The following is a 13,225-nucleotide window of genomic DNA, read 5'->3' as shown; positions in this document are numbered from 1 at the left end:
GGTAACTGTTTCTATTATTCCTCTTCCAAAGACCATGATACTGTAACCATGGCCTTTCCACATTACTTCTTTCCCTAGCAAGACTTCAGCGCAAAACAGCGGAAGGCTTTTGTAGCTCCTTCTGTATTTTACCTTTCTCTGGGTCAATTCGTCTTCACTGTCATCCAAGGAGGTTATTTTTTCTTTGTTACCAGGCCCCACATATTATTCAATCACATAAAAAGGTAAGAGGGGACTTCCCTAGTGGTTGAATGATTAGGAATCTGTCTGCCAATGCCAGGGTCACGGGTTCAATCCCTGGTCCTGGAAGATTCTACATGCCACGGGGCAACTAACCTCATTGTCCCATAACTACTGAGCCAGAGCACCTAGAGGTCCTCCTCCACAACAAGGGAGGTGTCCAGTGAGAAACCTGTGCACACTTAAGCGCTTGCTCCCTGCAACTAGAGAAAGCCATCACAAAGAAATGAAGATCCAGGGCCGTCGAAAATAAACAGGGTAAAAAAAAAAGGTAAAAGGTAGGGGAATAGTAGAAAAATATCCTTTTTTTAAGAACAATCTGAAGTTTGATCAAGTTTGAGACTTTCCAGACTTTAATCCAAAACCTCTATTGGCAAATCTTTCCTTTTTAGGCCATTTCTATCTAGAAAAACACCCTTCAATATCTACTCTCCTTTTTAAAATCTTTTTTATAACTCTGATCCATATATGCTATCTACAGTTCATTAAGCTGTATTAAATAAACCTTATTTTATACCTTTCCAAAAAACAAAAAAACACCCTTTACCCTGATCTTTACCTCTGCCTTTCCCTACATTACCCATTACCAGCTCACAGAACTATGACATCACTATATACAACTAATGATAATTTTTTTTAATTATTTCTGTTTCTGAGAAAAAGAAGTATTTGGATACACAATACTGGGAAGAAACAGATACATGTATATGTATGGCCACGTCCTATCTCACTGTACACCTGGAAATTCTCATAATATTGTCTGTTAATCAGCTATACCTCAATACAAGATAAAATTTTTTAAAACTTCAAAAAGAAGGTGTAGTGTATACACACACACACACAATGGAATGTTAGTCATATATAAAAAAGATACAATTTTGCTATTTGCAATATGAGTAAATCTGGAAGGTATTAGCTTAGCGAAATCAGTGAGACGAAGAAAGACAGACACTGGAATTATCACTATATGCGGGATCTAAGAAATAAAACAAATGAATGCAACAAAACAGAAAGTGACTCAAGGTTATAAAGAACAAATCTGTGGTTACTAGTGGGGAGAGGGAGACAGGAAAAGGCAAGATAAGGGGAGGCAGGTAAGAGGTACAAACTACTATGCATAAAGAAAACTACAAGCAGAAGATACTAGGAAGAGGTGGCAAGAATACACAGAAGAACTGTACAAAAAAGATCTTCACTAACCAGATAATCATGATGGTGTGATCACTCACACTCAACTACAACCAGACATCCTGGAATGTGAAGTCAAGGGGGCCTTAGGAAGCATCACTACGAACAAAGCTTGTGGAGGTGATGGAAGTCCAGTTGAGCTATTTCAAATCCTGAAAGATGATGCTGTGAAAGTGCTGCACTCAGTATGTCAGCAAATTTGAAAGACTCATCAGTGGCCACAGGACTGGAAAAGGTCAGTGTTCATTCCAATCCCAAAGAAATACAATGCCAAAGAATGCTCAAACTACCACACAATTGCACTCATCTCACATGCTAGTAAAGTAATGCTCAAAATTCTCCAAGCTAGGCTTCAGCAATACATGAACCGTGAACTTCCAGATGTTCAAGATGGTTTTGGAAAAGGCAGAGTAACCAGAGATCAAATTGCCAACATCCACTGGATCATCGAAAAAGCAAGAGAGTTCCAGAAAAATATCTATTTCTGCTTTATTGACTATGCCAAAGTCTTTGACTGTGTGGATCACAATAAACTGTGGAAAATTCTGAAAGAGATGGGAATACCAGGCCACCTGACCTGCCTTTTGAGAAACCTGTAGGCAGGTCAGGAAGCAACAGTTAACTGGACATGGAACAACAGACTGGTTCCAAATAGGTAAAGGAGTACGTCAAGGCTGTATATTGTCACCCTGCTTATTTAACTTATATGCAGAGTATATCATGAGAAATGCTGGGCTGGAAGAAGCACAAGCTGGAATCAAGATTGTTGAGAGAAATATCAGTAACCTCAGATATGCAGATGACACCACCCTTTTGGCAAAAAGCGAAGAAGAACTAAAAAAGTGAAACAGAAGAATGGAAAAGTTGTCTTAAAGCTCAACATTCAGAAAACTAAGATCATGGCATCTGGTCCCATCACTTCATGGCAAATAGATGGGGAAACAGTGGAAACAGTGTCAGACTTTATTTTTTTGGGTTCCAAAATCACTGCAGATGGTGAATGCAGCCATGAAATTAAAAGACACTTACTCCTTGGAAGGAAAGTTATGACCAACCTAGACCACATACTAAAAAACAGAGACCTTATTTTGTCAACAAAGGTCTGTCTAGTCAAAGCTATTGTTTTTCCAGTAATGTATGGATGTGAGAGTTGGACTATAAAGAAAGCTGAGCATAGAAGAATTGATGCTTTTGAACTGTGGTGTTGGAGAAGACTCTTGAGAGTCCCTTGGACTGCAAGGAGATCCAACCAGTCCATCCTAAAGGAGATCAGTCCTGGGTGTTCATTGGAGGGACTGATGTTGAAGCTGAAACTCCAATACTTTGGCCACCTGATGCAAAGAGCTGACTCTTTTGAAAAGACCCTGATGCTGGGAAAGATTGAGGGCCAGAGGAGAAGGGGACAACAGAGGATGAGATGGTTGGATGGCATCACCGACCTGATGGACATGAGTTTGAGCAAGTTTCAGGAGGTGGTGATGGAAGGGAAGCCTGGCGTGCTGCAGTCCATTGAGTTGCAAAGAGTTGGACACAAATGAGTAAACTGAACTGAACTGAAGGAATGAAGTGAGGCAAGAATTGGGACTGATTACTAACAAGGATAGGGTTTCTTTTTAGAATGATAAAAGTATTCCAAAATTGTGGTGATGGTTGCACAATGCAGTGAACATACGCCAAAAAAAAATCACTGAATTCAGCATTAAAAATGGGTAAATTTTATGTTATCTGATTTTATCTCAACAAATTATTTTTTTATCTAAAAAATTAAGTAGAGCAGTGCTGTGCAATCCTAGGCCCCAGGCTAGTTTTGTGAGAATAGTGTATTTAGCAAAAAAAAAAAAAAAAATCATCCAGGTGAAGATATTGTTCACACAGTAGAACAACTTACCCAAAATTTGGTTACCCTTCTCCATGTCTCTCTCCACTGACAGTCCCACAAAAATTAAGTTTTGATTATTGTTGTTTTTCATGAAGAAGGAAATATGTGCAACCTGAAATTATCTCTCATCCCACAAATCCTTCCCTTTCTACATATACTATCTCTTTGAATGAAAAAGCTGCCATAACCAGAAACCTGGGAGTCATTCTACATTATTTTTCTCTCTCTGATCCTTTGTGTCCAGTCAATAAATTCCTACCCACTACAGCACTTCGCTACTAAATATTTCCCATTCAGTACCCTCTTCTCTGCTTCCCAGGTGGCTCAGTGGTAAAGAATCCACCACCTACCAGTGCAGGAGATGCAGATTCAGTCCCTGGGTCGGGAAGATCCTCTGGAGAAGGAAATGGCAACCCACTCCATTATTCTTAACCTGGGAAATCCCATGGACAGAAGAGCCTGGCAGGTTATAGTCTATGGGGTCACAAAGAGTCGGACACGACTGAGCATGAGCACACCCTCTTCTCTATCCCTCTGTGACAAGTCTGTCACCTCTCCCGTACACTGTGCTCCTAGTTGGGTTGTTCTTACATCTGACCTACACCCTCCTAGCAGGAAGATCTATTTAAGCCAAAAGCCTAACCACTGAAATACTTTGAAGGCTCTCCAGCACCTACATCACTTGGAACCTACTTACGTCTCCAACAAGTATCACTGCATATTGCCCCCTGAGCCCGCTTTACACTCCAGTAACACGGCTTCTAGTCGGCTGGACACACCATGCTGTTTTCATTGCTCGCTTAGGCTATTCACTCAGTCTGCAGAGGCTTTCATAATCACTCAAGAAAATGTCCTCTCTCCCACCCCTCAACTTCCTCAGCACTTTGTATGTATGCTTCAGTAAGCACTTTATCCATTTCTACCTCGTACTGTTTCTGTCTCCTCCCCCGTAACTGACAGTATGACAGCGGTGGCCCAGCCCATGTCTTAGTCTATCTAGACGCTCCATGTAACTATCATCTGTGTTTACATCTATACATACACAGACACTAGACACACTGTGGTTGAGTAAGTGAATACCAGGGCAATAGAACTTTTTAATTTAGATATAAGAAACCAAAAATTGTAATTGCCCCAATATTTAAAGGCGCTTTTGACATTTCTAATGCAAATATTTTTTTTAAAAAATACGGTGACATAAATGCCCCTAAACATGTCAACAAAGACACTTGTAAAGTTACTGAGAAAAATCCCTGCAACCTGATTATAAACTGAATCTTAAAAAACGAAAGAGAAATTGTGAACACTGGGAGCTCATTATCTCCAGATCTTGACGTTAACACGACCGTTTACATTAACAAGACAGAAAGAAGCAACGAACAATCTCACTTATGGTAAAGCACCTCAAAAGAGCATTCTTTCTTAAAAGAAACCGCAGAAATAGAATCCAAATTCCCTATCCAGGCTTAGATGTCCTTTCAAGCAACGTGAAGTTTCAGTACTTAAAAGGAACTCATTTCAGAGGATCAGTCCTCAAGTTTCTCACAGTCGGGGAAACCACGTGTCATCAAAATAAATAACATGACCGAAAGGCTAACTGATTTTAGAAATCAGGAAATTCACTTTTCTAAAGTCCTGCTAAGCATAAGCAAATGCTCTCTTCACCTTCCGGATCTCCAGGTCCCCCTACACCACATCAGAACCCGCCCAAACACCCTAGGAACCTGGCTACTGCCCTGGACACAGGCCGCAGCCCGCCGGCAGGTGAGAACTGGCTTCAGGACCTCCGATCACTGCGGCTCAGACCCCAAAGTCAAAGTCTGCAGCTTCCTTCCCCGGGAGGCACCCGCGACCCCTGGGCCAAGTAACCCTGATCACGCCTGGACTCACCCAGCGAAGCTTTGCCAGGAGCAGCCCCAGGTACGGCGGAGGGGCACTCCCGGGCCCCTCCATAGCGCCAAGGCTGCTCTGGCAATCGGAGCCGTAGCCAGGGCCTGGCCGAGCCACAACAAATGAACAGAACACGCAGCGTTCGGTCCGGAACCCAAACCTGCACCCGGCAACCGGAGCAGACCACTGCGGAGCCGGCTACAGGGGGGTGCTGGAGATGAATGGCGCCGCCGTGCCTCGAGCGTCCATGCTGATCACCCGGGGAGCTTCGCCACCCACCCCAAGTTACGCTTTGCGTCCCGAAGATCGGAAGGTTCAAACCCGCCCGCGCGAGTCTGCGACCTACACTCGCCTTGCCGCCCTACCCCGCGGTTTGGTTTCGGCCGGGCCGCGGGTAGGCGGGGTCGCGGGGACTCTGTTAATTTCCCTTCCTTCTTCGCGCGAGGTTCGTAGACGTGTCCTTGTCTTTCTCTCTTAAAGGGGCCGGCCCTCTACCTAGAGAAGCTACCCATCCTTGGAAATCGAGGTGCTCAGGGCTGAGAGAGAAGGATTCGGCCTCCGGCCCTGAGTTGTAGCGCGGGCCCCAGACATCCCCACCGAAGGTCAAGACCACGGCCCAGAAATCCCCACCACCGGGCTGGCGGCTGCTAGACTTCTCCCGGAGGCCCCTTCGGGTCGCCCGGCTGGGTCAGCGCGACGCGCCTCCTCTGCCCGACTGCCGGCGCCTGGCCAAGCCCAGCCCCCAATGCTTTCATCTCGCAGCACTTCAAGAGCCTGCTGTCCGCACCCCACAGAAGCCTTGATGGCGTCGTACCCCGGGGGAGCTCGCCGGCCCAGGGAAACCGACCGCCGTCTTCATTCCAGTCACAAAATGGCTTGCGGGGCCCGGGCCTCTGCGTCCTGCCAACCGTGTCCGGACTTTGGACAGGAAGGCGTCTTGGGTCAGCTGTGATCTGGGCAAAGTTTAACCTCTCCCACGCAAGAGAACATCGATCGGGCCTTCGGTGCCCAGCGGAGGGTTCCAGGGGCTTACTCACTTTTACCTGAGTTACCTGGGCACTTGCTGCGCAAAACTCTTAAACTCCATGAGCTCCTAGTTACCCAGACGCCAAATCAAACCCATGTGAACCTCGGCTGAGCGCGTGTTCTCTGAAAACGGGAGCTAAAAGTAGCACCTTGCCCTCTAAATTTAGGACCCTATATTTAGGTCTGTTGAATAAAATACCCGGGGGTGGATCTGTTCTTAGAGATGGGTTTTATAGCCCATCTCTGCATTTTCCAACTGAAGTCCTCGTTGAAGCAACAAGAAAAGGAACGGAACGGATACGTCTTCCTTAACAAATCACCTCAGAGAACTCAGCAGTTGAACAATATGTTAGTTCCTTAGGAAACTTCCCTAATGTTGAGCTCCAGCAACAACAAAAGCATTGTGCCATAAAGAATCCAAAAATGGTCCAATTCACGATGGAAGATTTTCGGAACCAAAATGCCGCCTAGATTTTCGGAACTCTTATTTGCCACATCAGCCTAAGGAGTTTCAGGAACTATCGGTAGCAAAAAACAGCAGAAATTGCTTAATAATTCTCCATATTTAAGGTATTACACAACCTTCATATGTGTTGGACAGTATATACTCAAACTAAACTATATGCATAGCTTATTCAAACAGAAGCCAAACTAAAACTGTCTTTAAAATTTTAAAAAATCTTAGAACAAAGTATGCCTCAAAACATTGTGTTACTGAATGAAAATTCTTCAGTAAATCTGAACATTTTCAGAGAACTCCAGAATTACTTTCAGCTTTCAGGACTTATTTACAACCTAAAACATTTTTTTAAAGTCGCTTTGCTCTCCCAGAGACAGTCTGTGCTTTTTTCTAATTTAACAATAATTACCACCACAAATATTAAAAACATAGATCAGGGACAAAAGGATAAATGACATTTTTTAAAAATCTACAAATTTCCCATGGCAAAAACAGAAACCTTAAACTCAATGCCAGATCCGAACCTCATTTCTGTAGACACTTAATAGTCATATTGAAACTTACCTCTTCCTCTAGCTCTTTCAATTCCATTTTTTAAAAAGTTCATGTTAAAATATCCTAATATGTATGTAAAATTCTAGTAAGTACCTCATATCTTTGAGAAAGATTTCAGGCTCTAATACATCCTGCACTTTTCTGTTTCTACAATGACTGTGATCCTGTTTTGACACTTGTGTGGTAAAGGGGTGTTATAGGTGGAGTTGTGACTACCAACCCATAATCTAATTTCATGGACAAAACTCCTGGTCAGTTTTTGTCTTTAAATATCATGCAAGTACTTCTCTCTTAAAATCTACAATTGAAAAGAGAAATCCTGGATTAGGTAACTTTGATAAAAATAAAATTGAATGTTTTAACATATATTCATATAGAGTATATGATTTTTACCATATTTACATTCAAAGTTTGTTTTCCTTAAGTAGATATGGGATTTTGCCACTTATATAGGCCTAACTAAAAGGAAATGGAGAACACATGCAGTCAGTGTTTGTGACAGCTACAAGAACCCATACAAAACCACTGGAAACATGCTAACCAGTAAACTTTGTCTACAAGAAACTGATGTCCCTTATAAAGGGCCCTGTTGCTAAACTATAAATACTAGTTACTCCCTTTTGATTAAACAGTCAGTATCACTGGCTATAAGATCTAGTCTTTCAAAAGAAAGTCAAACATGCTGAGCCACATCTTCATTCACTAATGATGTAAGAGTTTGTTCTCAAAACATTTAAATCAGAAGCTACCTGTTGAACAAGAGTTGGGTAATTTCCATTGTTTATTCCATATATAAATGAAGCATTCTAATTAAGAATATATAAATGTTAGAACTCAAAGAGCCTCTTCAATTATAAAATAAAGTAGATAAAAGTAGTGTTGATTCCTATTCCTTATGCTTTTTTTTTTTTTTTTTTTTACAAAATCTAACTGAACTTATCAACAAATGGAAACAATTTAGGAAAGAAAAAAAGGAAACCCTTTCACCTAAATTTATTGGTGCTTATTAGACACATTAAGATTGTTGAAATTCCTGGTCTGACAGGAACGCTTCAGAATATTTAGTCCAAACATTATGAACTTAAAGCCATATAGAGGCCAAACAGTTGAAATAAGTGTAGGGAAATGAAAAATGCATGTCTACTCAGTACAAGCTCTATTCAGCTTGAACTTCTTGTTGCTGTAGAAGAATGGGAGACTATGTTTTACAGTCTTCTACTTTTTCAACAGAGTGCAGAAATCCAGATTTTTTTATTAATGCACATTTTAAGTGCAGGCAACTGATTCATAATGTTTTACACAAAGCTCAAGCCAGTCTATGACCAGTAGCCTGTCATCTAATCTCTGATATTAGAGTTTTAAACTGAGACTTCCCCAGAGAATAAGTGACTTTCCAGGGTCACAAGATAATTAATACATTTAAAGTCAATATTTTCATGTCTAAAGAATCTCAAACAAGATGTTCATATAAAATGTATTTGACAAAATTTACTGAGTCCACAAAAGTAAGCATACTTAGCACAGCCTATATTAAATAAGCACTTAACTGTATAGAAAGGTTAATATGGTGTAGCAATAAATTATTTTTTAATTTAGTAACTTCACTGATATAATTTATGGGGAGACGACAAGTAAGGGCTATGTCAATAGGACATACTAATAAATAGAATTAAATAAGCAGTTGAAAGTTTTATTACAACTATTTTAGAAACTACATCATCATTAGTTTTTATTCTCTCCTATGCTAGAGCAGATTTCTGAGGAATGTTTTTAACCAACATCTTCAACACCAAATCACACTGAGTAAATTAATCATTTCTCTGAGGTTATTTACTAGGTAATGTCAACTCTCTGGAACCCACCAAAGAAAGTGAGGAGGAAGCCTCTGAAAGCAAAACAATATGTGTCATTAAGCCTAGTTTTCACAAATACTCTTACAGTCAGTGGCACCTGGTCACCTTAGCTAGAAATCTCGTAAATTTTTCTGTTTTTCATTTTCTCCTTGCTACTTTCAATCAATCACTAAATCCAGTGGTCTATCTGCAAAAGGTCTATCTAGTTTGTTCTTCCAATCATTTTAATAACCATTATCAGATACTTAGGTCAGAGGTTAAAAAATATGGCTAGTAGCCCAAACTCAACCCACAGAACATTTTGTCTGACCTGCATGGTATTTTTTTTTTTAATCTGAATATTTGCCGGCAGTTTAAAATTGGGAGATTTCAAACTTCCCTGGTGGCTCAGGAGTAAAGAATCCACCTGCCATTTTTCACAGAACTAGAACAAAAAAATCTCACAATTCATATGGAAACACAAAAGACCCCAAATAGCCAAAACAATCTTGAGAAAGAAGAATGTAGCTAGAGGAAACAACTTTCCTGACTTCAGACTATATTACAAAGCTGTAGTCATCAAGAAGACAGTATGACACTGGCACAAAAACAGACATATAGACCAATGGAATAATATAAAAAGCCCAGAGATAAACCCATGCACCTATGGATACCTTATTTTTAACAAAGGAGGCAAAAATACACAGTGGGGCAAAGATAGCTTCTTCAGTAAGTGGTGCTGAGAAAAGTGGACAGCTACATGTAAAAGAATGAAAGTAGAACACTTCCTCGCACCATCTTAAGTCTCTTCAGTCATGTTCGACTCTTTGAGACCCCATGGACTATAGCCCACCAGGCTCCTCTGCCCATGGGGATATTCTAGGGAAGAATACTAGAGTGGGTTGCCTGAGCCCTCCTCCAGGGGATCTTCCCGACCAAGGGGTTGAACCCACATCCCTAACACCATACACAAAGATAAACTCAAAATGGATTACAGACCAAATGTAAGACCAGATACTATAAAATTCTTAGAGGAAAACATAGGCAGAACACTCTATGACATAAATCACAGCAAGATCCTCTATGACCCACCTCCTAGAGTAGTGGAAATAAAAACAAAAATAAGTGGAACCTAATTAAACTTAAAAATTTTACACAGCAAAGGAAACTATAAACAAAGTGAAAAGACACCCCTCAGAATGAGAGAAAATAATAGCAAATGAAACAACTGACAAAGGATTCATTTCCAAAATAAACAAGCAGCTCATATAAGTCAGTATCAGAAAAACAACCCAATCAAAAAGTGGGAAAAACCTCCAACTAATAAAAATAAATGGAAAAAAAAAGTGGGAAAAGACCTAAATAGACATTTCCCCAAAGAAGACATACAGATGCCTAACAAACACATGAAAAGATGCTCAACATTGCTCAATATTAGAGAAATGCAAATCAAAACTATACGATATCACCTCACACCAGTCAGAATGGCTGTCATCAAAATGTCTACAAAGAAATGCTGGAGAAGCTGCAGAGCAAACGGAACCCTCTTACATTACTGGTGGGAATATAAATTGATACAGTCAAGATGGAAGAGAGTGTGGAGATTAAAAAAAAAAAAACTGGGAATAAAACCACCATGTGTGTGCTTCCTAAGTTGCTTTAGTTGTGTCTAACTCTGCAACCCTATGGACTATAGCCCTCCAGGCTCCTCTGTCCATGGGATTTCCCAGGCAAGAGTACTGGAGTGGGTTGCCATTCCCTTCTCCAAAACCACTATATGACTCAGCAATCCCACTACTAGGCATATACACTGAGGAAACCGAAATTGAAAAAGACATATGTTCCCCAATGTTCACTGCAGTACTATTTACAATAGCTAGGACATGGAAGCAACCTAGATGTCCAGCAACATATGAACAAATAAAGAAGCCATGGTACATATATACAATAGAATATTAGTCAACCATAAAAAGGAGCACATTTGAGTCAGTTCTAATAAGATAGATGAACCTAGAGCCTATTACACAAAGTGAAGTAAATCAGAAAAAAGAAAAGTCAATATCGTATACTAACACATATATAAGGAATCTAGAAAGATAGTGGTGATAAAATTATTTGCAGGAGAGCAATGGAGACACAGACATGAAGAACAGACTTATGGACACAGGGCAGGGAAGGAAGGAGAGGGTGGGAGGTATGGAGAGAGTAACATAGAAACATACATTACCACATATAAAATAGATCGCTAATAGTAATTTGCTGTCTGACTCAGGGAACTCAAACCAGGACTCTGTAACAACCTAGAGGGGTGGGATGGGGAGGGAGGTGGGAGGGAGGTTCAAGAAGGAGGGGACATATGTATACTTATTGCCAATTCTTGTTTATGTTTGGCAGAAACCAACACAATACTGTAAAGCAATTATCCTTCAACTAAAAATAAATAAATTAAAAAAAAAAAAAAAAGAATCCACCTGCCAATGCAGGAGACACAGGTTCAATCCCTGGTCAGAGAAGATCCCATATACCGCGGCGCAACTAAACCCAAGTGCAACAACTCCTGAGCCCGTGCTCTCGGGCCCTCAGGCCACAACTGCTGAGCCCGTGCACTGTAACTGCCGAAGCCCCTGCACCCTGGAGCCTATGCTCCGTAACAGGAGCCACTGCAGTGAGAAGCCCTTGCACCACAGCTAGAGTAGCCCCCGCTCATTGAAGCTAGACAAAGCCTGTGCAGCAACAAAGACCCAACACAGCCATAAAAAAATAAATATTTTTAAATATTATTTTTAAAAAACAGGTTCTTTTTTAAAAATGGGAGATTTCACACACACAAAAAAATCTAGATTCAAAAAAAAAAAGAAAAAAAACCTAGATTTCCAATTTTTCTCGAAATATCAGAAAATCTGGGGAAAAAAAAACAAACTGAAGGACCTATATCCTTTGGAGAAGGTGTACAGTCTATAGTTGGCTACAATTCTCTCCTTTACCTGTGCTGCACTCATTTCATTTGAGTTTATAAACCCTAATGTAGACCTTCACGATTTATTTCCTGAACTCAAGTGATAACTTCTTGATTGGACTCCATTCCTCTGGTCTTCATTCAATTCTTATTAATATTGACAGTGTTGGTTGACAGACTTCATACATGAAACTTTTTCACTTTACTTAAAGCAATTATCTTCCAATTAAAAATAAATTTAAAAAATAGTGTCCCATTATTGAAAAGAATTCAACTTCCTATCACAAATGCAAAGCTAACCTTTCTCTTTAATCCCAGTATTCAACTTTAGTCTCACTTTATATTCAATCAGACTGAATTACTTATAAATTGCTTATAAATTTATTGCTTATAAATTCAATCAGACTGAATTGCTTAGAAATGCCAGAATCTCTCCCACTTCTGTACTTTCTAAAAATGCACTCTCAACTAGAATGTTCATCCTTTCTTGCCTGGCTAACTGCTACTCTTTCTTCAAGATCAGCTCAAGTAAGATCTCTTCTGGGACATTTTCCCAGGCTCCTCCTTCCCACTCTCTCTACCTACCATTCCCAGTCAGTCTCCCAGGCAGCTCCTCCTGTGTAGCAGTAGCATCCTGTGGCCATTACAGTGCATAGTACAATTATTGCTGTTTCTACTATGTCCAACGGGAATGAACTCCTTGAAGGCAACCACTGTTAAGTTTCATCTTAAAATGTAAATAAGAAGATACAAGTGCTTCCTCAATTATTTATATAATAGTAGTAAATGAGAAAAGGAACAAACACTTGCAAAAGACCTTATGTGCCAAATACTACAGCTAGGTCCTCTTGTAATATTTCATTTACAATAAATGAGATATAATTTAATAGAAGTTACAATAAATGAAAAACCAGACAGACTTTAGAATTTTAGTTATGACTTTGTTAAATTTTGAAGTACTAGTTGTTTTTGCAAGATTCTCACATTACATCATTTTGAGGTCACAGCTGTTATTCAAATATTAGTAATTTGCTTAAGATTAAGTTTCAGTTCATATTATTTCTGAGTTAAATCTTAGTATGATTTCCTCTGATTTAAAAAAAGAGAGAAGGAAAAAACCCTAATGCTCAAGATCAACAAAGCTTAAGGAAAGGTTTTTTAAAATACCTTTAAGAACATCCATGCAACAAAATATTCAT

At 40.1% G+C, this 13,225-nt stretch overlaps 1 protein-coding gene across 11 annotated transcripts in view; it reads right to left on the bottom strand.

Moving 5' to 3' along the window:
• The window catches only part of MIA2 (MIA SH3 domain ER export factor 2), an 88,640-nt gene that overhangs the window by 55,653 nt on the left and 19,762 nt on the right, over positions 1 to 13,225 (bottom strand). The window contains exon 1 of one of the 11 annotated variants that reach the window (XM_065906991.1): positions 7,248 to 7,400. The exons of 5 other annotated variants lie outside the window; for them this stretch is intronic. In XM_065906991.1, the coding sequence (XP_065763063.1) occupies positions 7,248 to 7,274 (27 nt within the window). In that variant the 5' untranslated portion in view covers positions 7,275 to 7,400. Of the gene's footprint in view, positions 1 to 5,197; positions 5,461 to 6,011; positions 6,151 to 6,240; positions 6,364 to 7,247; positions 7,401 to 13,225 lie in introns of those variants that run through there. 5 more of the 11 variants (XM_065906993.1, XM_065906992.1, XM_065906988.1 and 2 more) reach the window with 5 other exon arrangements.

Source organism: Muntiacus reevesi, chromosome 15, assembly GCF_963930625.1.
Source record: "Muntiacus reevesi chromosome 15, mMunRee1.1, whole genome shotgun sequence".
Classification (NCBI taxonomy): Eukaryota; Metazoa; Chordata; class Mammalia; order Artiodactyla; family Cervidae; genus Muntiacus; species Muntiacus reevesi.
This window is presented reverse-complemented; position numbering and strand designations above follow the sequence as displayed.